This window comes from Hippichthys cyanospilos, chromosome 9 (genome assembly GCF_059441005.1).
Source record: "Hippichthys cyanospilos isolate Australia breed blue-spotted pipefish chromosome 9, RoL_Hcya_1.0, whole genome shotgun sequence".
Lineage (NCBI taxonomy): Eukaryota > Metazoa > Chordata > Actinopteri > Syngnathiformes > Syngnathidae > Hippichthys > Hippichthys cyanospilos.
Genome location: NC_142377.1, coordinates 16,787,510 through 16,815,180, shown reverse-complemented (window position 1 = coordinate 16,815,180; position 27,671 = coordinate 16,787,510). Strand labels below are relative to the sequence as shown.

Genomic DNA, 27,671 nt, shown 5'->3' with positions numbered 1-27,671 from the left:
TTCCCTGGTTAAATAAACTTAAATAAATATTTCAATCTCGAATATTTGTCTGGAACATTAATTGTTGTACCCTTTCAATGATGTTCTATGTCCATATGTGGATTGTGTACTTTTGGAAAGCCTGTTTGTTTCCCTTCTTAATGAAACCTCAACATATTCCATCCTTGCATTCTTTTTCTTGATTTCCATTCCTCAGAAACACACAATTCAGTTATGAGCAACTAAAGCACAACTCAGGGTAAACAGGAACTGAAAATACATTTATTCAGTTGACAAATTAAAAAAAAATAGGAGAGCAAAACAACATGAAATAATTAACAATACAATGATGATCACAATCAATGTCAAGAACAAGGACAACACGGATGTGAAAGATGAGAATCTCAGGGGCAGGCTGGGATTCAGGTGGCTCATTATGAGAAATGTGGAATCCAACAAAACAATTGTATTTATTGCCCACACACTTTGGGTTTAACTTGATGGCTAGTAAGTTTATGAATACTGAAGACATCCTTTCCTACGGCGGGGCAAACTGTATCCGCTTGGCTATTCCACGCTTGTCTGCTTCCTTCCAGATCACTCCCTCCATCAGCTCCCACCAGGAAGCCAAATTGCCTTTTGGGTTTTCAAGAGGCACCACTGTGCCTGTCAGAACTAGCCAGATTGTTGTTTTTTAACTCCCTCCACTTGTAGCATCATTTTCACTTTCCTTATGTGAAAATTCTCCCAGACCAGCTGACCAAACTCAAATACTAATGCTACAACTGTATGTAAAAGCTCCACGACCAAAATGATATTTCGTGGCGGAAACACAAAGATTATGTAGTAGTTATGAAAGTTTTCAATTTAGGACGGAATGAACCTTGAGTTTTGGTGGCGGTTTCATGCTATTGTCAAGAAATGTATACACATACAAGACCCATAATGGTCACAATATCACAGAAATGTTGCTGAGAGGATTCAGATTTACAATGTACAAATTTACCAATCTTGCTTGCAAAAAAAGCTGTGAAAATGGTAAATCAAGTACCGTATTTTTCGACCTGTAAGCCGCAACTTTTTTTGTCATGATTTGAGCCCTGCGGTTTATCGTCCAGTGCGGCTTATCTGCTGTTTTTTTTTTTCCTAACCACCAGGAGAAAATCCACCAGCAAAGCAAATGTGTATATCTGTTCAAGGTGCCAATTTATGGAAAAATTATGAAATGAACAGAAAACATGTGAATTAATGAATCAAACTCAAAAAGAGAGAACATAGTATTAAAAATATATATAAAAAAAATCTATATATTGAATGACATCTTGTATACAAATTTATGGTGTCTAAATTTGATATAAATATGATTGTATATATATATATATATATATGTATGATTGTAAAATAGTTGTTTGCAATGTGTTCAAATGTTCACTAAAATAATCCATTTAACAAAATGAGACAGAAGAAAACGCTATGGAAGTATTGATTTTCCAGTCTGAGTGTTATGTTGAAAATATCCATCCAATTACTATAAATAAATGGTGAAAATTTTAAATTTAAAAAAAAAATCTAAAAAAAAAAAAAAAAAAAAATAAGGTCGGAACGACACGGTATGTTCGAAATGTAATTCAGCATGACACGTTTTTCTTCACAAGATAAATCTATAAAAAAAATAAAAGTAATATTCCTGCGCATCTTAATGTTGCCTGAAGACAGTGTTGATTTAGAAAGAACTCTCCATCTTGAAGCCATTTTGCACCTGCACGTCCTTATCCTGCCCGGTACCAAGAACCAGCTTCATTTCGTGGCTTGTGGAGGAGACGGGAACTTTGTTGAGCTTGGCAAAACTCTGGCTTATGTCCATGAAGGTTTTACTTTTGGTTTCAGGGAGGATGATAAAGAGGTAGATGGCTGCCACCACACAGACACCCACAAACACCAGGAAGGCAAACGTCTCCAGGGTTTCCTACGCGAAACAGAAACGTCAAATAAATCCATTCACCTTCTCTTTATCTTTTTACTTAAATCCATCCCCTATACCCCACAATTAAAGCAAAAAAGAGAAAAAAAAAGAAAAAGGGAAGCTACAGAGAAAAAATAACAACTCGGGTTGGGATTTGAACCCATGACTTACTGGTTATGCGCTCTAGTGAGCCACAAGCCGCTCGCTTAAGATGTTGGAAGGCTGTCGGACGAAATTGAAATCAAAATTGTTCTGTTATTTGAATCACTCATAGCTTCGGACCTTCAGAAAGCCTTATGTGTTTCGCCATGTTGAATGTCAGGGGTAGGATGGTTCCAGTAACACTGTTTGATATTACATGATATTCCCTATATATGGAATCATAGTGAATCATATTGGTAAATAGCAATTACAGCGTTGTTCATGGAAATATTAATAATGTACAGCGTCATGTAACTAACAAGATGATGAAGTACCTGCAATCGTACTGAATTATATTGAAGTATATGGAACGCTGAAATGTGTTAAGATGTAAAATATTAAAATGTGGTTAAACCGTAAGTAATTTGGAGTGAAAAGAATAACGGCCTCGGTGTTGTGACTTTTTGTGTTTGGAACGGTGAAAATCTGATGTATTATGTGGGACTAGAAATAGAACAAAAAAAATAATCACTCAAATATCTTTCGGACTTGAACGAAGACATTGAAAAATGAAAGCTAACCTTTAGACATAGCTGTAAATAAAAGTCTACCGTGACCACCCACAGTGTGATTTTGTGTTTGAAAAGAGTTATTTGTGTGTGTGTTGGTGTGACCCTGAGTGCCAGTGTGCAGGATCTAATTGCACACGCACTTGCTCTAAGTAACGGCCGGTTCAAATTAGCCACGACTTCCTGTTTGAGCTGGTACATCAGGCCGGCTGTTAGCTTTTGACACGGTTTTCCAATGTTGAGTGAATTTCATAAGAGCACTAAAAAACAAACATTGTGAAAAAAGGCCTGACCCACTTTTGATGTGGCCTCTGTGATGTAATGCTCATCCAGAGAGAGAAAAAAAAAAGCCTTTCAGTCCCAGCTGTTCTGGACAATGAGTCATCTTCAAACAGGACAATGTTGACCATATGTCAAACGTAGAACTGCAGCTATTAAATATTTTGCTATTTGGATAGCCTGCTGAAAGTGTCATCAAATAACCGGGTGATTGTCTAACAATACAAATTTTTGAACGCAGAAGACAATGTAACAACTTTCCAATTAGTAATGAATTCAGTTCTCATTTTTTGATTTTTTTTTAACATTTATATGCTCTAGAAAAAAACATTAGAGAAATGTCTCCTCAAAGTGACTTCAAAACTGCAGTCAAAATTGAGTCATTTTTAAGCATCCTTAATTAGCAATTGAAGTTGATTTCAAAACAACGTATCATGTTTTCTGCACTATAAGGCGCACCAGATAGGCCATTCATTGAAGGTGCGCCCTATTTTAAAATGGTTTTCATATATAAGACGCACCACATTGTAAGGCGCATAGAATAGAAGCTACGGTAATGGCTGGGGTTGCGTTAAGCATCCACTAGATGGACCTACGCTAAAGGGAATGGCGACAAAACAATCAGATAAGTCAGTCAAAGATATTATGATTATGATTAGGATGATCAGAAAATAAGAATAAAGATGATTTGTGGAAAGTACTATTTGAAGAATAGGGGAAAAAATACCTCTTGATTACATTAAAAGACTGTTTATATCAATGTCATAACGAGTAAGGAGTTTTAAAGAATATCATGATTCAATTGAATATTAAATCTTTTTTTTTGTTTTGTTTTTTTATTAAATTGCATCCAAAAACCTTAATATATGTTGTTTTGTTGGTTTAAAAACAGTTTCTGGATTCATTTAATAAAATGGCAGTTTCTTTTACAAAAAACAGCCATTTTGTTGTGCCTTGTACCCATATAAATTGTTTCAAAATTAGAGCATATATTTCAAACAGTGTGTTGTAAAAATTTTAATTGCAAAAACTATATTTATATCTGAAAAACAGGGGTGAAAATGGAAGAATTTACATGTTGAAGTTATTTTTTCGTCCCCGAAAAATAAAAACTCAAGGTTTATGTGCAGTCTAGGGCACATGGGATTATAAGGCGCACTGTCAGCTTCTGAGAAAATTGAACGCGTTTAAGTGCGCCTTGTAGTGCTAAAAATACATTTTTATGGTAATGGTTCAGGTCTGCCGTTACCTTAAGATCTACTTTTAACATAATGCTTATAATAAATGATCAATTCATTTTTGTACGATAACCAAATTTCTCTGCTAGTCGTAAAAATTGAAGCCACTGCTAATCGCTTTCAATAGGCGCCATGTAAAACAATGTCAGCTTAAGACATTTTTGTTATATTTAACAGGCATATATAACAACGCAATACCGTTGACATAGGTGATGAGTCAAGTCAGTCATTTTGGCGCAACATGCTGCCAGGATCTAATTTTAATACAATGCTTATAATAAATCGTGTCTATTTATTTTGGTGTCAGAGCCACATTTCTCACCAGCCTATACAGAGCAGTTGAAAACATTGAAGGCACCGCTAAAACTTTTATTGCAATGTCATCTCAACAAAGTCTTTTTTTTTCAGAATCTTTAACTAGCATTAACAGCCTTTGAACTTGACTTTAGGACAATGAAGCGCTGTCGACATCGGTGAGGAGACAAGTCCGCCGTTATGGCGCAACCGGCTCCAGTGTGGGTTCATCTGGGGGTGGCGTAGACCCACACGCAAATAACAATCCCCATCTACATGTAAAGGAAAGGCGCCGCACGAAGGGACGGCATATAGAATTGCAGAGCGGAGCGGACAGCGCAAACCCGACTGTCCAGGACAGCGTGTACAGAGCGGGACAGAACAGGAAGAAACCTGACAGGACTGAGAAGCTCTGCTGGGCCAGAGTAGGACGCAGAGGTGAGGCGGGCCACTAAAACCTGCAGGATGAATACAAATATATTTGCTGCTGTAAATGCCCATTGTGGGCAGTCAAAGTATTTGGTTTCTGGGGCAGCACTTAGTCATAATCTGTGGTTGAGGTGTACGCTGTCACCGCAGGGGATTATATGCATGTGAGAGGGGTTTTATAGATTTGCGGCGTCCCAGCGGAAGCAGACTGAAGGACAGCGCCCGTGGTGCATGAAAGACCGAACAAATCGTATAACAGATGACAGGAGCATCACGGCAAATATCCGCAGCGGGCTGTTTAGGGGTTTTATGGATTATTGCGTTTCTGTCACATCCTCCCAGCTTGATAATTGGGAGACGCGCTCGTGCGGTCGCTGAGAACTACAGTTATGAATCAGAGCTCAAACAATACAATCATGAGGGACACATGCACAAATACCTTTATTGTCGCAAAGAATGTATGGTTAATTATTCCGTATTCATACGAAACACTAATTGCGCTGCTGCATTTTAAGTGTCATTCAATAATAATTGAGTTCATTGCATGAGCAGATAATTAAACTTGTGCCAATCTACAGTATTTAAAATAAACTTTGTGTTAAATGCTAATGGGTGGCTGGATAGCTATCTATTTATAATTACATTAATGATTTCTTTTCGTGAACAGATCTCAACTACAATCCCGAAAGATGATGTTATGTTTAACATTTTTCTGTGGACAAATGTTAATAATTATTTCTTTGAGAACTGGTCTAACGCTTTATGTTGATTTTTTTTTTGTGGAAAAATATTTGTTAATGATTATTTCTTTTGGATAACAGATCTCTTCTATGATCCCAAAAGATAATTCTTTAACATTTTACAGTGGACAAATGTTTATTGATAAAGTATTCCTTTTTGAGAACAGGTCTGACACTTTGTTGAATGTTCTTGTGGAGAAATATATATTCATAATTATTCATTTTTGTGAACAGATCTCTACTGTAATCCCAAAATGACAGTATTTTGTGGACACATTTTTGTTCTTAATTATTTCTTTTTGAAAACAGGTCTGACACTTGATGTTGATTATTTTTTGTGGAGAAATATTTTTAAATACAGTAATTAAGTTATTTTCTTTTTATAACAGATCTTTTCAATGATCAAAAAAAAGGACAGGTTAATGCAAATGAAGTTTGAAGGGTTCTAAAGTTTAATAAGACACTGATGGCATGTTTTTTTTTTTTTTAAATATACCCAAAAATGCTTTGGTTAAGGGATGCTAGGCTGAAAACATATTTCACAGGGGGTACATCACCGAAAAAAGGGTTGTGAACCACTGACTTAGAGCATTGCACTGACAAAAATACATAAATAAAAATTGAAGGCAGAACTATGTTGTAGTAGATGATGATGAAATTGATGGTCCATGCTTGGGACTGGAATTGAGTAACTTGAGTTCCAGTCTTGTGCACACATTCTGCAAATCTCATGCAAGTAAGAATTCTGAGCTAGCATATGGCAGGAAAACTGAAACATTGTTTCAGTATCCATGTAGACTCTCCTGGCACGCATTTTATTTTTAACAACAAGCTGCTGACACTCACATCTGGCAGCTTTGTAATAATAGTGATGTTAGCATATCCGGCTGCTCCCAAGTGGGATATGTTGTTTATGTAGCGCGGGAACATGAGCACTGGGACGTTGTCTTATTGGCCTCCGTAGCGGTGAAATGTGAGTGTCGAAATGGGAAATGTTCTCTCTGAAGTGGTGTGTGTTGTCTACTTATATAGTGGCTCTAACTCACCTGTGATACTGAACAGGATGAACAAAATCAGATTTGAATGGGGCTTCATTTTGATGATCAAAGTTTTATATTTCTGCAAAGTGAAACTTCACATATCCTCCTGAGACCCAGTCTATTTATTTGTGCCCGCTGTCCTGTTCATTTTGTTTCAGTAAGACAGCAATTGCATCCTGTCCAAAGTAACATGAGACATCATCGGAAAGACCAGGATGTCCTCTATCGGTTACACGACACTACAACTTAGTGGGATAGCCTCCAATGAGTCAAACCATTTAGACCAAAAACAAATGTCCACAACAGTTGACACAAATGAATAGGCTGCTCAGGAGGGTATGCTAAAAATAACTTAGTAGGTGAACTATCCATCCATCCATTGCCGTTTCTCCTCACTACGGTCGCAGGCTTGCTGGCGCTTATCCCAGCTGTCTTTGGGCAGTAGGCGGGGGACACAATTGTCAGCCAATTGCAGGGCACATCGGGACTAACTACCATTCACGAACCCAATCGCACCTAAGGGAAATTTGGAGTGCCCAATATACCTGCCATGCAAGTTTTCTTTTGAATGTGGGAAGAAGCTGGAGAGAACCCACATGGGTTCGGGGGGAACATGTAAACATCTCCACAAAAAAGCCAGAGCCAGCTGGAATGGAATTGTACTCGGGTCCCGTAACTGTGAGGCGGACATGCTTTCACTCATCCACCAAGCCGTCTAGGTGAAATATATTCAGCAAAATTATTAAAGTGGAGGTGATGTAAGTGTTGAAACACTAAGTGTGAAAAGTCTTTTAATATGATTGCGAACAGCACCATTGCTACAAATCCAAATAAAAATCTGTCATTGTTGGTCATGGTCTCGGGATAACCTGTTGGCGGTATTTATCAAGTTTTTTTTGGACTTTTATTGTCTAAAGAAGGGAAAAAATAATGAAATGAAAATATATGAATAGGTATGATGCCACTAAAATTGAGTGGCAAAGTTAAAAAAAAAAAATAAAAACAATCAGAAATCACTTAGTTATATGTCAAGCGCAAAGCCATTTTTTTGTCATTAAAAAAATGTCATTCACAGGTTACATATGATTATGTCTTCATCTTGAAACTTTCCAGTGTAAGAGTTATCGGCACAGACTGTTAAGGATTAAAATTCAATAGCCGGCACAAAATAGTATATATGAACGAATGCATTTATTGGTTTCTGTTAGAGGAGCAATGGTCATTGAGATGACTTCACTTTTATGCAGGTTGAAAACATGCTGATGCAGGAAGTTGCAGGTGTCACATCAGAGGTCAGCTTTGGTTTCAGATGTGATGTCTGTCTGACAATGCAAAATTTGATGAACTGTTTGGCCTAATACAACCTTGCGAGGCCCCCTCAGACCAAAGGCCATTCCTCACCTTGGTCCTGTTCTCTCTCGTGCCAAGTCCTCTAATGCGCTTGGATGTCCCATCACTTTAACTTTCCTGCTTTGATGTCTTAGCCGTCTAATTTGCGCACCCATCTCCGCTGCATTTACTTATGTCTACTGGGTGATGTCAGCATTCAACATTTCAACAAACATCGAGTGAAGCATCAGCCATTATTGCCGGATTGCATCGCTCGTCTCGGCCTTCCTTCCGTCGGTGACTGACACGGACATGAAAGCGTGCTGGCTGCAAGCTTGTGATGCAAGGTGAAACGCGCGGCCTTTCAACTAAAGCGCGATCTCAGCGATGCCATATGCTGCTGATAGAATGAGCAAGATGCATTCTGAAATTTAAAGCTGAACCGTGGATTTAGAGTACAAGTCTAGGCCTTGCTATATGTGTGTGTGTTTTATTGTTAAGCATTTTGCATCTTCAGCTGTGATATCCCTTTCCAAGCATTTTCACCACAGAAAGGCAACTTACATTTAAAGCCACAGACTCTCAGTCAGTCAGCACAAGTCAATATCTATGTTGGAAATGCGATTTGCAGAACACTGCATGGTAGACTTCACAAACGAGGACACATTTATTTTTCATGACAGGAGATTGTACCGCATAATGAATGACTGTTCCTCATGTTTCAAATTCCACGTATGTACAAATGGGATTTTGTCAATCAAAACGTCTGGAATTCACCTATTTGAATCGCCAGATTTAATCGTGTTTTTGCAACACGTTACTAAAACAGGACTGTCATCTTGCATCGGGTGAGCTCTCTGCATGCAATTTCAGAGTAACTACTATATTTTTTACTCTACATGTGATAATAATTTCCCGTTTATCAATACATTTATTGTGATCCTGGAAGCTTGTTTATTTACTAGGGTTAGAAAAGTCTTCTGGTTTCAGTTCCACTTATGCTTCATTTAGCAAGTACGTGACAAACTTCTCTACCTCATACCCAGTGCATTTGTGAAAGAAAATATATATATACAGTTTTACAGGCCCAAACCTGGACCAACATTGCATCAAGAGAGAATCCTCTGAGCAAACAGACCTGAGTGATTTGGCAGCACAAAGATATTGCTGCAGATAACGTTACCTCACAAACAACAGCTTGCACCTGGAGGCAAGCGACATAACAGTGAGGATTTAACATATCGTTGTGCGGTATATCTTCTAACTCCAAGCTGCATAATGGTGAAGGCGCATTGGATTTAAATAAGCATATCATGTGATGCTTATTTGTCTACGTATTATTTGTTTACATATTCAGATAGTCTTTAGCTGAAGCAAGCCACTTGAGAGGTTTGAAGTGGGCCAACTAAGAAGCCGGAGCAAGTAAATTGATCAAGTGATGTGTACACGTCAGGCTACCTATGCCTTATTTCATGAAGCACAGCTCTTGTCGCCTAGCAACCACGACAAGTGGTTGAAGAGTGGGACAGCACTTTTCGAACACTCGTTTAAATTTTCACAAGAGTCTTATACCAAAGTAATGTGTAAGACTTACCCAGCCAATATAAAGAAATTTTAGAGCAGAGAAATATTAAACATTGTATTTAAGATTGTACCAAACCCATTGTCATGTCCTCCTGAGAACCAGCCAATTCGTGTGTGTCCATTGTAGTGGACATTGGTTTTTGACCTATATCTTTTATCTCATTTGAGCTACCCTACTAAATTTTAAAGCGCTCATTAAAGGACATCATGGCCTTTCCAATGTTGTCTCGTTTGTTTGGGCGGGATACAATTAACCTTGCTGTCTTGTTAAGATAAAATGGACACAACAGTGGACACAAATAAATAGGCTGGGTCTCGGGAGGAAATAGTCTATTCTGCTAGGCTGTGTTATGTGTAGTGCAAGAGATTAAAAATTGAATGATTAAATCATTAATATCTGTCATTTAATGATCTCAACTTGACACTTTATTCAGACAATATTTTTGACAATGACTAAATATTGCACTCAAAAAATAACAAAATAAAACTTTACAGACCTTGGTCCATCGCAAGATTGTTCATTTCCAGGGTATTCTCGAGTTTAGTTCGCCAAAGAGCTTTGCTATGACTTGCTAAATTTGTTGCTACCTTTAGCCGTGGCTGCCAGAGTCGAATCTGTGTGCTTTGCATTGATGTGGTAAGCTAAACCTCAGCTGCTTCTGTAGTGAGCAAGCTCCCTTCCCACAACAAATGCATGCCACTCTACCTTTATCAAAGATGCCGTCGGGGTATTTCTTAAAGTTAAATTTACCATTCATCGGACCAACAATTCTCACATGCTCTTCCATTTTCATGTCTTCTTCCTACTTCTGAACTTGCCCTCCCACCCACAACAGAAGCCTATCAGGTTATGCCAAACACAATGACAGCCAATCAGGGTGTGATTGACATTTGTATTCTATTAGTATTATTCTTACTGAAAAACATCAACTCCAAAGTTTAAAAAAAAAATCCAGATAGCAAGTAAATTAATATAATAAACAGTAAATTTGTATTCATGTGCCTTGCACACTGAGTAATGAGATAGACTTTAATGACTGAATTAAGCATGGCTTTAATGTCGAGTGAAGAGATGCAATGCTATGAAATTGTACCCGTGACACTGTATTTCAAAAGTAGTAATGGGATATGCATAATGTCTTCGATTTTAATACAACTTCATTGTAAATAATACCAGCACATTAAGTCGTGCTCCAGATTCAATATTGCTACATTTAAAAAAAAGAAAAAAAAAAAGAAGCCTCCTTACAACTTTTCTTTCCGGCAACCAAACCAAAGCGAGCAATAAACTTCTTTAATTACACAGCCTCTCAGCCTTGTGTTTTTCATTTGTGTCAGGTTAGTTCTGCTCTATCTAGAAGGCTAATAAAGTCATCCAATCTCATCCCTGCATGTTAACAAGGCTGCTAGTAAATTTTGTATAATCCATTCTTTGTGTTAATCGAAGTTTAATTGCACTCATCATGCTGTGGGAAAAAAAGTGACTGAACTCATTTATTCGAAGCACCCTATCTCAATAAATGTGCACCGAAAAACTATGCTTTTAAATCTGGGTGTGAATTTCAAGCGTGCTGCCTCATTACATGTCTTTAAGGTTTTTTATTGTTTGACTGAAAAATTCATTTCTCAAGAATGTCTAAACAGGGATGGGTAGCAAGGATTTTAATGCTACTTCACTGTAAGATTCCATTTTGAATAAAACTTTACTGATGCACAGCTACCAGTAGATGTCTCATTTTAGATATGGCATGAGGGTCTACTCTTGATGTCAAAATTCTCAAAAGACAGTGTTGTATCATAAGTGAAAGCATTGTATTGGGACACAATAAATGTTATTAAATCCTCAAAAATGAGCAGCGTTATCTTGCTTTGATGTCATAGCTGGCTGATTTGCACACCCTTCTCCGCTGCATTACTTATGTCTACTGGGTGATGTCAGCATTGTAAATATTCATAGGGTGTCACAGTGGTGTAACAATGCGGTGGTACATGTTATGTCTATTTTTGATACTTAAGCTTTGGTGTCTTCATTTTTCATTATTTCTTGTTTGCTCACCACTTTTTTTTTTTTTTTACCTTTGTTTGGCATGACGAGTCAATGATGGCACCTACTCCACTAATCTGCTGACGATCCACTTTTTTTTTTCCAACTCATGGTGCACAAATCAAGACTCATAGTGACTGACAGTTGCCAAGGTCCAATGACTGACAAACGATCATTTTCTCCCTTCTCATAACTAGCCACAAAATGTGACTGGCACTCTCGAGCTATTCTATACAAAATAATTCTGGATGGGTTTTTATGGTTGTTTTGACTCCATGGGCCCCTAGCCCAAACTCTACCTACATAGGCACGTAAAGGCGATATTTATGCCTCTGGGTTGTCCGAACGTCTTGATCAGTCAACTATATCGTGCTAAACTCAAAATAGTGCTAAGAACCCAGTCCCCATCTCTAAAATAAAGGATCATTTTCTTTCATCAGCATTTACACATTAAAATAACTGGTCTAGTTTTACCTGGGAAAATACACAGTATATACATACAAAAGCATGGAAGTGACTTACCTGTATAAAAGGAAACAGGAGGCCCACCACAAAGTTGGATAGCCAGTTTACAACACCCGCAATCATGAAGGCAGAAGGCCGGTAGGATTGTTCAAAGAGTTCGCCGGTCAGGATAAATGGGATGCCTCCTATCAAAGAAGAAAAGATAACCATCAACTTTCAAATGATCTACATTTGAGCTAGCGCCACACGACCACATCTGAGCAGAAAAATCCTACAAATTAGACACCTACATCAAGAAATCGACATATGGCTCCAAACTTGTTTTTTGCTCCCTCGGTTAAAAATGTTCACCGCTGTTGTGGATGTAATGAATGTGTACCCTTCAGGAATTTTAATCTGAACTGTGCACCCATGCTGCAAGAACAAGCTGCTAACATGAGCCAAGCGCCATCACCAGAGGTGCTTGGGTATGACAGATGGTTTGGCGCACGCTTTACATTTTTGAACAGCGTATTTCTCAATCAGATAAACAAAATGCACTGATCAAACTTGAATCTCACTGGTCATATGCACGTGTTTTTAAAGGAAAGAAGCATTATTCTTCACTGCGATCAGTGACGATAACACGACCATAAATTGTGTCCTATCTGGAATCTGCATTATTCGTCTACCTTGAAATAAGATGTGGCCTGAAAAAATAAGAGTGGACACAATGTTTAGGGTAAAGAATGGATGCACATAAAAAAAAAAAAACAACAACATTCTTTCATTGTGATCCGCAAAACTGATGGGGTATTTCTTATCACTCCCTGATTTATTGCTTATGATGACAAACTATCTCATTATTCAGATAAGGAGAATTTTACCTGCTTTCAACTCTCCCCAGATCCCCACTGTTAGTTATCAAGTGCCTCAGGCTGTTAAAAATGATAATCCCCAGAAAGATTACCACAACTCTCAGACCGATTGTAACCTTTGTATTTAATGGTGTCAAATCTCATCCCCGTAATCGTGCATGAGCAATCTAACGACGTGATACTAAATCACTCCTTCCTGAAATTGCCTTTTATTTGTTTCAAATCATGAATGAGATTGATACGAAAACTCCTTCAGTGCTGGTTTCGAGTGAATGCAAAGGAAATCAGAATAAGAATACATTATCCCATCAAGAACACATTGTCTAGCCCTTGATGAGAAACTAAAATTAAAAACACTTATGAAGGACATTATTTGGTCAATAACTAAGCCACCAATTACACTAATACACAGTAAGTATTTTGATTGTAAAAGACTAAAAGTATGCTGTAGTCATTATCATGCAGTTGGCAAAAAGCGGGGTATACAAAACTGAGCGTAGGAGGATTTTTTTTTTTTTAAAGACAGCGAGGTTAGGTTATTCTATTTATTTATTTTATTTGTTATGAAGACAGGCGGCTTCAAACCTCCGAGCACCAGGACTGCGACTGTTCTAAAAGTAACTCACCTGTGACGGGACATGATTTCCACGAATGTTGTAGAGGTGATCATTTGAAAACGTAAACACTTGCAGAGATTTATCATATTTTATGAAATCACTGTTGATCATGATGGTGAAAAATCATCAACCATTAGCGTCTTGATATACAGTACTTGAATATCCTTAATAACTACCAAACTTGAGCAAATTTGTATGGGTTTCAAAGAGGTAGCCCTTAAACATAACCCATATGCAAAAAGTAGCTTTCAGTTTCAAAAAGATTTGTAATCCCTAATCTACTTACAGCCCATTTTTACTTTGCTTTTATTGAACTGTAAAGCACACTTAAAAACCTGGAATTTTCTCAAAAACAGACCATTTGCCTTGCATGTATGTATGAATGATGACTTTTCCGTTTGCCAGTTTTAATTATAGTTTTTTCCCCCCATTTACTTTTACATTAGGTTAAAAAAAAAAGAGAACTTAACATGTCTATAAACATCTGGCAACAATTGGCAAAATATAATGTTAATTAGGCTAAATTACAATTGACTTTGAATACAATTTGACACATTTGCTGTATCGGTGCTGTAATGGGAACCCTATCAGTCCATCACTGACAGAAACTCAAGTTGCCGACTAAGCCGAATAAGAAACGGCAGACAACCGAAAATGAAAATGCCCACTTGTGATGAAGTGACCACGGAAGCATGGGTAAAATTAACCACTGACCAACGGACAGATGATTACACTTTGGTTCCGCTTGAATAATATGGTAGACTGACAATGATGGACGGGAGCCCAGGGCGCCAAGGAATGATGAATGACGGAGCGGCAGGTTAGACACTTGAGCCTAGTTATGCTGCTGACAAACAAACAACGGGGTAAGAATAATTGAAAATCTAACAGCTTTCATATGCTAAGAAAGTCTGACTCAGAGGATGACAGAAAAGGTTTAAACTCCGAGCAATACGATGAGCCCAATCCTCCACCTGTGTCCATCGTTTCAGAGCCTTGTGGACACTCAGCTGGGATGTGAAAAAGAAGGTCAGAGTGACTGCCAGAATGTTTCTTCCAGAAAGCTCAAAGACCCGGTCGGGATCAGGTCTGGTTATTATCCCCCAAGTGTATCTCAATAATTGTGGAGTAGGGGCAAAAAAAAAAAAATCAAAGAACAAGAAAGTAGTGCATTGGGAGATGTGCTTAAATAACTGTCAAAATGTCAGAAAAGACTGCATTTGAATCCATCGTAGAACATCACATGATGAAATCTTTCTCTGCAGGCATTGGTCCTATTCTGTTTTCATTAAAACTCTAAGCAAGTTGCCACATTCTTTCCTGGGTGCGACGTACTTAAAAGGATCTGGTCCGTAATACATTTGCAGCCAAAAGGATTGTAGCTGCGTTTACCCTCTAGCTGGAATATTCAATCAAAAGAAAAAGTGTTTAAAGCAAAACTGTGGCGGTATGATTCCAAATAGACACGGCCCATTAGATCCAAACGTAGTGTACAAAGTACTTCACTCGATACTCGATAACTAAGAGAGAATATTAGATAGCAGTTAATGGAAATGGGAAACATGGGCACCGCTGAAGAAAAAGAAGAGCCTAGAGGCTCCAGGTAGCAACAAACCACAATGGTGTTAAATATGGTCAAAGGTCTGTCTTCAAATCCTGTGACAAGAAGCCTAAAGACGTCTAGGTCAGTATTTTGGTTGAGAGTGTGTGTGTGTGGCCAGTGTACGTACTGAGCCTCAAGTCACTCTAGAATTGGAATTAAAGTAACACCTCGGCGGTGACCTTGGCTATAATTGCCTGTAAATTCTCAGGGTCAGCTTGAGCGCAAGACGAAATAGCAATGAATCTCCTGTGAAAGCCCGATCACATGAAGTGTTTGAAAATGGAAAGCTAGAGAAAACATTTCATAGGTAAATTGTTTTGAACCTAACGTTCCTTCGTATATTGTTTAGGCACATGAATAAAACACAGAATTCTTTTAAGTGAACACAATTTACATTTGAGTACAGCTTTCCATAAAGCCCAACTGTGTTTGTCATCTGCAAAGCCAATTATGGAACAGCATTAGCTCTGATATCCTTCTATTATTATGTAAATTGCTCTTTCAATTGGAAGTTTAGACAGAGCAAAACATTTAAACAGAGAAATTGACCGGGTTGTATTTGACAGCTGGAAATTTACGATTGAAACAATTTTTGTTTTGGAAAATGATACAATCTGGATCCAATTCAAATGGGACATCAATTTGCAATAATACATTTTAACTACATCCAAAGAGATGATGCGTCGATGATGGTAATTTATTAATTTTCTTATAATGAATAGATTCTTACCATCATTTAAAACACTTCACCCATGGTATACAGCTCTGAGGTCCCAGAAATCTTGATTTATTTCATTCCATATTGTGCATAAGTGCACGGACGGACCAATGTTTTAGTTCTGTGAAAATCAGCTTCTTCAGCCATTTGTGCCTCATCCAGGTGTTCCCCGTTTGCTCGTTAGCATCCATGTATTTCTTGTTGTGTTCAGTCTTTGCTGTATTACTGCGTCTGTCTGTGTTTGCTGTCAGTTGTCGCATTTCCTGGTCATGTTAAGTCTCGTTCCATGTGTTTGTAGCTTTGATTCCTTGTGTGTTTTTTATTAACATTTTTTGATTGAACTCCCTTTTGTACTGCAATTCTTTTTTTGCTTCCCTGCACTTTGGTCCTCAACCCCGCTCTCACCCCTTTGACTATTTTTTTTCCCTGCTGTTTTGAAAAATCATTCACATGAGGTCATATGAAGGCGCAAACATATTTACAATGTTACATGCAAATGCTTTGAATAATCTTGATAATATAAGCAGCGATGCTCTTTTTACCCCCGCACAAAAAAGACATACTTGATAATGCTGTCGACCGGCATTGAATTGATCTGATGAGGACGGATTCCTTCTCTGCAAGCTAATGTGTAAGAACCCAATGAATACTCGCACAGAAATATTTTAGGACAGACCTGGAAAGGAATCAGAACATTGACTCTCATGGTATGCCATTCGCGCTTATGTATATGAGGGACAGCTGAGGTTATGAACTCAATCACTGCCAGCCCAGTAAAAATTGATTTTCAACGTCTTTAGCCGTCAATGGCAGTCAATGAGGTAAATTAATCTGGAGATGCATGATAATGTGGAAAATAGTAGTCAGGATACATGAAATGGAAGCCCTTAATCATGCAACACATTCATCCATATGTCTTTTATATTGAATTAATGGTACAAGGGTCACTATTTCGCAATGACTATTGCCCATGTCTAACTTAGTCTTGAAACTACCATGCACGTTTTGTGTATGAGGGTAGGCAAAATAATCTTTTTCTTTCATCTATGTCAACCAACAACGGTGTTTAAAATGTATACGATGAGGATGGAATTACTTAGATATTTTACTTAGCTATAATGTATTGTCCATCTAGTCACTTTTTTTTTTACAATAACTTATCACTGTTTTTTTTTTTTTGGCTCCTGTCTTCCATTTTAGAGGTTGATATGTCAATTAATCAAAATAAAGAAAAAACCTGCCTTTGATATATAGAATTCCTATGAAATTTACTGCAAAAAACACATTTCTTTAACAAATCGTCTTCCTTTTTAGTGATTATGTCAATGAATCAAAATAAAGAATAAACCAGCCTTTGATAAATAGAATTCTTCTAAAATTTACTGCCAAAAAAATAACATGATTAAATTATTCCGAACAAGTACAGAATTCAAAGCCACGGTATGCCGTTTTATCTGATTTTCATCAGTCAATCAAGCTTTAATGAGTTTCTGCTTATCCCCTGCAATGTAATCACATAACTCTAGTTGGGAAACACCACATTGGAGGACCTCATTGCACTTTAAGAGCTGGCCCCTCTGCACTGAACAAAATCCATGCAAAAGCAAAACTTTTTTCCCCGATATGTTCTTTCATAATTACATAAAATAATTTTCCTGTTTCGCCAGCCACTGCTTGTTGCAGACAGTTCTTATTACAGTAAAATATCAATTACAACCTTTATGTGATATGGAATTATGGTATGCAAATTGAGATGACTACACATCAGCAAATACAGTCTTTACCTCCTCGAGAAAGTGTGCGACTAAATCCTGTGTGAACAAACTGAAAAAGATGGTGGTATCAGTTCTATCAGTGCGAAAGTTGGTGTAGAGTCTGTTATTACTATCATGCTTGGTATGAAAATATACATGCGCAGGGTCATTTGCATGACACGAGCCTTTCTCACATCGAGTAAATCCGCTCTTGTTCGGGGTCGCGGTCATCAAGCACATCGAGCATCTCGGAATGCCTGCCCCCGCTGCTAAGAAAAAAAATATTCTCGAGGACACAGCTTTTACTCTTCTAAAAAGGGTTTATGTGTGATTGATGCGTGATTAGGTAAGCCTCCTCATGCACACACACAAACTTACACACACGATGTTTGTTTCTCTCACTTTGCCTTTCATTTATATAATAATTTTAATTAAATTCTGCAATAATGGACATTACGCATCATTAAGTTTCACCTTGGCTGGGATTCACTCCAGTGACTCTTTGTCAACATTTCTACCAATAAATATTTTGCCAATGTTACGCTCAAAAGTCATCAAGGTGATTGAAATAAAAGTTGTTTTGAACTTTTACAAATTCAAGCAACACAAGCGTTCCACTTTAACATTCCACCACACGGGTTTATTCTTAACCATGATAGTAATTATTATTATGAATTATTGCCAAATAACATGAACTGTGGCATAGGCAATAAAAGAAAACAGATTCGCTGTTCATGGTTTTTTTTTTTTTTTTTTTGGGGGGGGGGGGGGGGGGGGGTAACCCCTGCTTTTTTGTCACTAATTATTTTGGAGGTTTATCAGTTTTTTGAAGAATTTTTGAGGATTTTTTTTTCAATCGTCATTTCTAAATACATTTCAATGGGCATCGGTTATACACGGACTTTTGCAATATGTGGGCCGACCCACTCCATATCCTGCATGAATAGTGGGGTTCCACTGTACTTATGAATTCATAAATGATCTTACTACAGCTTTCAACGATTAATAAATAATCATAACCACATTATTCTCTATGAGGCTATTCCGCTAGGAAAAGCTTTTATGTTATGTAATTTTTTTTCTGGTGTTTCCGCCTCAGTTAAACAGCCATTTATGACATTTGGGATTACTTCATATGACTGATTTATCTTCATCTCCTTCAAAACAGTTACTGATGCAAGAATTTCATGAATATGAATTCTTGATTCATGTTTACTGAGTATTTTTTGATACAAAGGCTGAAGAGTTTTCCCATCAGCTTATAGCACGCATTTTAAATAAATCCCTCACCGCTATTTGAGGGCAAAAAAAAAATAAATAAAAGATTTAGTACATACTTATTCACTGATGTGCTGTCCATGTTGAGGACCTTCCTTTTGGGAAATGATTTGTCTCACCGTGGATCCAAGGAGCAGGTATTATTTCAAAATGGTTGCCGAGTAGCTCCCAAAAGGATGGGCAGTCATTAAGTTCTTCTTCATGTGCTAGCATAGCTCCTTTGCTCACGGCATTGTAGATTTGCATAGAACCACAGTGAGTTTGGCTGCTTTACTCTCGATTTTAATTAGTGCGGGGCAAATCCTATCCCAAGGATGTCTCACGTTATGCTTATATGATTCAAATGAACATCCAAATGTTTAACTAGTTTACTTGGAAATGTGTTATGGCATTTAGGATGTACTGTAAATGACCACTATTGGGATTTCAAGAATGCGATTCCATTTGACTATGATCTATGGCTGAGGAAGAGAATTGGGCCACACTTGAACTCACAACACTGAATAGATTTGCATACATTTAAAAAAGAGGAGTGGAATATGCCCACATACTCTATGCTGAAATGGGCAACATAACAAAAGAAAATTAACTATCATAAATGTTGTTGCATACAGTAAATAGTTAAACGGATATCTTGCAGTCTTCCGGTAATTACTGTTAGCATAGCAAGCATTAAAAAAAAAAAAAGATGATCTAGGCAAAAGGTTCCCGGGAAACCTTTACCGTGTGATAAAGTCAATGCTGGAAAGACTATGTGGCAAAAGGGCATATCGGGACCGCAAGAATATTCAAATTGAATTAAATGAGCTAATCAAATGTGCCTAAAGGGCAGCAAAAAGTAATGACAATTGACAATATGGAGGGAGCTTATGCTGCGGGTAAACAGAAAGCATTACACTTAGTTCAATTTGGATGCACTTTATTAAGAAAGAACAGTTGGCTTTTTGGATTCTCTTTTGTTATCATACCAACTGCGTTATGAAAAGATTTAAAAAATTCAATAAACTGATGAGTAGCTATAATATTTATTTATTTAAACATTTTTGTAATATTCTTTTAAGCTCACCTAAGATTTTCTGAGAAAAAACACACAATCAGGATTTTTTTAGATTCATTGTATTATATAGCAGATCAATGGCCAGATAATTAGAAAACATCAACATAAAACATCGTCAATCCTGACTCGCTCATGAGAGGTGTTCTTGAATTTAGTTTGGTCAAGCACTTCGCTGTGGCTCGCTACATTAGCACCGTTGTCGCCATCGTTAGCTCTGGCTGCAGTCATAGCTTGGTGCTTCGCATTGATGTGGTAAGCTGCAATGGTCTGCAGGGAAAATACCGTATCTCTTGGAATAACAGACTGAATTTCAGTGGACAAAGTCTGTCACTTTTAAAAACAACACAGAGTTTGCCCCTTGAGCACACTAAAGCCAGAAAAGTGGGGTACATAAATTGCAGAAATTCCATCATGGTGCATCAAAATCTATACTTCAGTGTGACCTCTATACTATTTTTCCAGCTGTCGCCATAGAGACAGTTGAACAAATGACTAGCTCCGAGGGCCCCTACCATGAGTCCCAGTTAGAGACCCCGGTGGTGAGAGGACCCAATTAACTAGCCTCCTTCACACTGGACCCTCAACCACAAGTCACCAAGGGAACACAAACAGCTGAATGACCACCACTTCATCAACGTGCAGGCTATAAATAAACTGGAATGAATAAACATACTTCCAACCTTTTAACCCCTTTTTTTTTGTCATTTGAAGCTTAGTATTGAGATTTTTAGGAAGCTTTAAAAAATAATTTATTGCCTGCCGAATCTCCATTGCAATGTAAGGCTGGACCTAACCAAAAATTTCAGGAAAATAGCTGTATTCTTTTCAAGAAAGAAGAAATAAATCAAAATAACGCAGCCCTGTCACCATGGACAAAAAATGGTGCCATATATATATATATATATATATATATATATATATATATATATATATATATATATATATATATATATATATATTTATATATAAATATATATATATATATATATATATATATATATATGTGGGGTTAATACCATCTCCACAGGGGAGAGAAATGTGTTTACGGTTGCTTTTTTACCTCATATGGAAAATCGAATCTCCCCGGGTGACTCCATTTTATTTATTAACCCATGACAAAAATAGGGAGCATATCTCACCAGTGAGGATTAATGTCAAACATGCAGCAAATGCAGAGCCTTACGGAATACTAAATTTACATCAAAAAAAGGTTCGGGTGAAACGAACAATCTTTGCTGTCACATCTTGGCGTTATTAGATGATCCTAGAAATATCTGGGCCAGCATTACCACAAGGACTTCACAGCGATTGTGGCTCGTCGTTTATCTGTTCAAAAGCTCAAAGCACTATTGGGATTGTCCCTTCTGTGAATGCTAATATCATAAGCAAGAAAGGGCTTAATTTGATCCAATGTGCTAAGAAGCTCTGCTGTGATAATGAAATGACATACCATCTTGCTGGTCCAATAAAGAGTACCTATCCAGTGCATGCAAACCGTATGATTAAGTGGAGCTGTGTTTATTACTGACTGCGTGTGGCCATGTATGTGTGTGAAGCTTAAAAACTAATTCACTGCCAGTGTAGTTAAAATCTGCCATTAGATTTTAATAGATGAAGGTTGATTGCCAACGAAGTCACGTTTCCTCATTATTATACTTAAGGTCCGCACTTTCAGACAAAGGTTTAGAAGGCGACACCCGCTATATTCATCTTGTCGGAACAATAATACAACAACTGTATTAATTTGAAGACTTAAAGCCTATTTTATAGCTATTAGTTTATGTCCAAAATGTATTTTCATTTGGCGGGCCATTGTCTCAATTGAGCTTAGGCATTGAAAAAATGAGGAGTGAAAAAAGTCATTTGAGTGCCTCAGTTAGAAAAGGTTTATGTTGTATAGACATGAATGCCTTTGTTCGCTTTTATTTTGAAGTTGCTCTCGGCAGCACGTCAGAGTGTAACAGCTTGACCCGTCTCTTTAATGCTATTCATGCCTCGGACTCCCAATACAAAAAACACAACGTTGTTACAAAATCACATTCAATCGTCAATTCAGAGCACGAACAAAGGACTTAATTATGCTGACATTGCGGTTGACACACAAGGAACCTGTTGCCAGTGAACTGGTGGCTCGGCCTCATTTATAGCTACATTTAGCATGAATTCGCTGCAAGCTTGCAGGGCTTGCTGGCGTGATAAATGTAAACGGTTGCACACTTTGATCCTGACAGTCTGACACAGTTGCCGTTCCTACTGATCACAAAAGTCACTGAGTACGAGGCACTCTCACAGACACCAATGCATATTCATGAAGCAATATGGCCACGGCACATGCGCAGAGCGCCGTTCTAAAAATAAAATAAAAATGATAAAAATGTCTCTTTTGCGAAATTACGATCAACACTACAGATGTCAATGGGAGTGCATGAACTAACGAAGACTTCTGCACTTTTGTTCTTTTTAATTATTTAAAAATAACTAGAGGTGAGATTATAAAACAAAAGCATTACCTGGCCCGGAGCAGAAGGAAGCAATCACTGCCAGTATGCAGGCATAACTGAGGTAAGGCATCCATGATACACTGTCCTTAGAAGAGAGTAAGTTAGTAAGCATCTTTCCAGCAGCGAAAAATTCTCAATGTTACTGTACCCGGGATATGACTATATCAACTAGAAAAGAATCTTACTTGAAAATTGAGAAACACTGTGAGTAGACTGAAGAACACCCCCATGGCACTGAACCCAAATATGAGCAGAGGTTTCCGCCCGATTCGTTCGATCACTAAACCCTGGAAAGAGGACAAAGGCTGCATTGAAGGAAAAGCACAACTTTCGTGGTACATTCATTTGCTATGCTTTTACCAATTAAAAATTTATCCCCCCAACGTTCAGAAGTCTGTATGTTTTTCAAGGTACAATACATATACATTCAGAACGTAGGATGTCATCTCTCTACCACTTCACGGTGGCTTATCATGATCAAGCTCTCTCAACGTCATTGCGGCTTCTCTCGCAGTTGAAACAACTGAACATTGAGCAAAGCCATTCATTATAAATGTTTTCTGTATATAACTATGTACTCACACAGAAACACTGCATGTATTTCAAGAAAGTGCTGTGGTGATGGTCTAACTCTGTGATTCTCAACTTTTTTTCCAAGATTTACCCCCGTGAAGCAATTTTTTTTTCTAGCCAGGTACCCTTACAAAGCACTTTTAGATGAAAAGCTCATCCGCATAAAACTCAATAAAATAAAGGCATACAATGTTTTGCAAAAGATTGACTATAACATAATTCAGCAATACGCCGCTTCATGTTCCAATTAATTTGCTCTTAATTTGAAAAAAATGGTAATGATAATCCTTCTTGAGAGAAGAAAAAATTTGGATACACTATATAGTATGAGGTGTGCGGGGGGGGGGGGGGGGGGGGCATAATTGTATTCAATGTTTGTTTTTTGTTCCCCCTAAGGTAGCCTTCGAGGCATGTGCAGGGGGCATTAAGTTATTCAGGGTGCTGGTCTGACCTCGCTGGCCAGATTTCATGAGGATGTGTTAGAGGTCATTGCTGTTTGTACAATCTTGTAAGTATCCCAGCACCTCAGCATAGACAAGGTGGAAAGAGAATAGGAAGGATTTTGCTCTTGAGTGGCGAGTGTGTGCGCGTGTGTGTGTTGGGCAAGCTGACATGTTAGAATTCATTGTGTTTGTGGTTGTGCATCCTATTTGCCCGGAAGGAACAGAACATCTTTCAACCAGACTTGTCTGCAGTCCCACACACATACGCAACACTATTAGCAGAAGTGCAGCTCATTAAAATCTGTATGCATGTATCGGATAGAACGTAAAAGAAATCTTGTGGTGCATAGACAAAAAACACACCTTGTACTCTATGAGAAGCCGGCATTGTAAAGAAATTGGATATGCCTTCTACAATGTCAATGAAAATGGCTCTAAATCCACTTATGTTATTGTTGGCTAGAGGCACAGCAATTAATCGATGACTAATCAATAATCAAATTAACCGAATGTCAAAACATTTAATTTGCTCAAATCCTCAGGATTTTCTCTTGAGAGTAAATATTTTCAGATATTTTTTGTCCTCTATGAAAGCACTGGGTTAAATAGAAAGAAATATATTACCAACACATGCCTTTACTTTGCCTTTAGAAATTAATTTTCAAGACTTTAGTCTATTTTCTAACACATTAAAAACAAACCGGTAAAAGAATGACAGTAAAAAAAAATCATTTTAATTTTCTATAATAACAATTTCAGAAAATGTCCTGTTTTTTCATTAAAGGCATGGAAATGAAAACATGCTTTTAATTCATTCACTAACGCAGTAATAATGGATCTTTGACGTCAATAGTCGTCAGTGACATTGAATGAGTGTTTCATATTTTATTCGTTTATTGTTACCTGTTATTGATATTATACTCCAATACTTTTTCACCAGGATGTGGGGGTAGTAAAACACTGTGCTCTTACAATCACATTGAATCCCTTCAGAATCATTATTTAAGTAATATAGCACCAATGTGGTCTAAAATATGATTTTTTTTGGACATTTGCATTACTCTATATATGTATATTTTTCACTTTTTAGCTGTTAATTGAACTTAAATAATTCCCAGGCCAATAAACCTTTAATTGATGTCTATAGCCGCCAAAGACAGCGAATGAGTAAAAAAATGGGATTCGTCGATGACTCAACAAAATAATTGAGATTAATTCAACCGATAGTTAGCTATCCCTAGTTCTGATTTTGCAATTTTATTTCTGTGACAAAGAAGCCAAAAACTTTGACAATTTACCAATACTATTGAATGAAATCAGCATTCCCCTAGAGAATCTCATCTGCACTTCTTGGCAGAGGCAGCAGAGGTCAAAGCTGTGACTTTAGCACTCATGGTTGACAGGACTAAAACGTCTCGTCATTATTCATCACATCAAGAAGTAGACGAGCCATTAAAGACAAGTAGCCGCAGCTTGAGGCACCAGTGGCCCTTCATGTGCTGCGGTTTCAGCGCCATCCACTGATAAACCCCTGGGAGAAGTGTTGAGTGTGAAAATGTTCTTTGTTTGGCCTTCACAGTCGCACTGGCGACAATTAAACACAAAGACATTTAAAAGGTCATGTTAAAGGTTTGTGCACAGACTTTTGGAGTATTCTAATGTTTGACGAAGTCAAGGCTTTTTTTTTTCCCTTCAGAGAAAGTCGCTGGACCAAACAAAGAGCAGAAAACCGTCCGACCCTAAAGACGATCAGTCACAAATATAACCAAACACAACTTTAGAAACAACAATTAGGGAAAAAGATTCTTGGATAAGACGTACAGAAAAAGGTGAAATTCATAGACCAGGAAAAAAAAAATCAGAGCACAAGAGAGGGATGAGTCACAAAAGAAGGCGAGGAACTGACGGAGGGCAGGGTACACAGGCGAGTGAGCGCACACACGAACACACACACAAACTGTCTAAGTGAATACAATACCAAGATAAAAACAAGCTTTAACAATAAGAAATTCAAAAATGGCCATACAAATGCAAACAGAAAATCAAATGAGTGATAATAGGAGAGTGATTGAAGCAAGAAACAATGAAAATTACGAAGAGCAATAATAAAACAAAAAGTGCAGTAACATTCAATAAGCCATAGTCTGAAATGTTCTTATATTATATTGGACGATGTGACAAGTGAGTGAAAGATGGAAATAGGCTGGAATATGCAGTCTATTAAAACAATGGCTACTATTGGCTTTAATCAGATGTAAAATTCAAACCTGACATGACTTCAACTGTACGCAAAGGGCATAATCAAGTATTTACCCCGAGCATTGGAATTTAGATGAAGAGACACATCTTGAAAACATCTTGACATATGACAGTAATTCCGAATTCCATTGAGATTATGAATGATTAAGAAGATTCTCTGCTTTCCATTTCATTTTCCCGCAAAGTACATCGATGTATGAAGGCCCAAATCTGGTAATGCAAATAAGATGTCTAATTTGGCATTAAAGAGTGATGAAAATACAAAGTAGATGATTTTCTGGCATCACTGCCAACCAGAAAAGCACTGTGTCAACCTGTAGTTGTAGTGTTGTTATACAAAGTTGAGCGGTCATCATTTTTTTCCCAGGCCACAATGTATAGTTGATGGATCCAAACACTAAGAACTCCATATTTGTGTCCAATTCATGTCTGGCATGAGGTGTGTTTAAATCTATGCAGGGGTATGAGACTACATTTTCATATTTTGGCAGAGACAGCAAAAGCAGCATGGTGTATTAAACAGTGAGTTTTTATTTACGAATGAAATCTGATGACATCGATCACACATTCGCAGCTGCGAATCTGTTTGCATCTCTCAAATTGACCAAAATCACATAACATGTGACAATGACTGTGACAATTAGGAATGTTCTGATCACACTTCTCACTTTTTTTTTACTTAAATTTAAACTGTGCTTAACAGCATACTACTTTCCTCTATAGAAGTCACAGTAGATTTTAGACAAATCCCTCCCCATTAATTTGGATTCATGAGACATGTTTTCTGTCTGAAAAAGCAAATTTGAGTCAGTGTGGTTTGTTAAAAAGTGATCAGTAGGAACAGCAACAATGTCGGGTTGTCAGCATCAATGTGTACAGAGTCATTCATGTCTATCATGCCAGCCTATATGGAGCATATGAGCACTGCTAGCTTGCAGCAAATTTATGCAAGACACAGCGATAATGGAGCTTGAGCCACCGATACACACTGTTAACAGGTGAGGTGTGTCAATGTCAGCGCAATTAATTCAGTTGTTAGCGCCCTGATTGAGTCAGTCAACATGATTTTGGAATGTTGTAGAAAGACTAGTCAAGCTGTTACACTGCACAAGCTGCTGGCAATAACTTCAATAGCATACAGAGGCATTCATTTTGAAGTTGGACCTCTCTGTTTTACTGTCGTGTAGAGTTTGTTGCTGCGATTGGTTTGACATTTTTTTCTGACGCGTACACTAATGAGCATATATGCAGGGCAAGAAAATATGCCCCAAGCGTTTATTTAAAGCCACGTACGCGACTTTCCCGAGGGCTCATTTTAGCACCTTAACACCTTTAGTACACCAGAACAGTCAGCGCGGAGTGATGAACCAAATTCCCAAACAAGCGCATTGAGGCTTTTGTAAACATGAAAATTAGGGTATGTCTGTCTTCATGCTCGAGTACAATGGAGTCCTTTTTGTTTTCGGTGTGGCAAATGGGTTCAATTTTCCTTTTTTAACAGATAATGTCAAACCGAAAGATTGCTTTTGCACTTTAATTCTACCTTTTAAAAATAGTTTTAATGAGATGATTGTTTTCCTGATTGCTAATTATCAACAGACTGTGGTCTATTATAGCCTTCTGCCATCTACAGTCAAGAATTGTATTCCACATAAATAGAAATACAGTATATTCACACTCACGTTAACACCATCACTGAGTGGGAAGTGAACACATGCTGCGCGTGTATCCAAGTCAGGCGTGGAAGCAATATGTTGTATCTGAAAACCAGCCTTATAGTGTTACTGTAGCTGTGCTCAAATTAGCCAATGATCAGGAAAAAAAAAATAATAATAATATTGCTTCCTTACTAGTGCTTGCTTATCAAAACCTGTGGATACCAAACCCCGTGTAGTGTTTTTTTTCTCAGCTGACAAT

The 27,671-nt window shown here is 37.7% G+C and overlaps 1 protein-coding gene across 2 annotated transcripts in view; it reads right to left on the bottom strand.

Moving 5' to 3' along the window:
- Nucleotides 1-239: 239 nt before the first annotated feature.
- Nucleotides 240-27,671, bottom strand: part of slc2a9l2 (solute carrier family 2 member 9, like 2) — a 49,053-nt gene continuing 21,621 nt past the window's right edge. For both annotated transcript variants that reach the window (XM_088423896.1, XM_088423897.1), the window contains exons 10-13: nt 22,665-22,766; nt 22,489-22,564; nt 12,152-12,279; nt 240-1,945 (exon numbers count right to left, since the gene is read on the bottom strand). In XM_088423896.1, the coding sequence (XP_088280022.1) occupies nt 1,703-1,945; nt 12,152-12,279; nt 22,489-22,564; nt 22,665-22,766 (549 nt within the window). In that variant the 3' untranslated portion in view covers nt 240-1,702. The remainder of the gene's footprint in view (nt 1,946-12,151; nt 12,280-22,488; nt 22,565-22,664; nt 22,767-27,671) is intronic.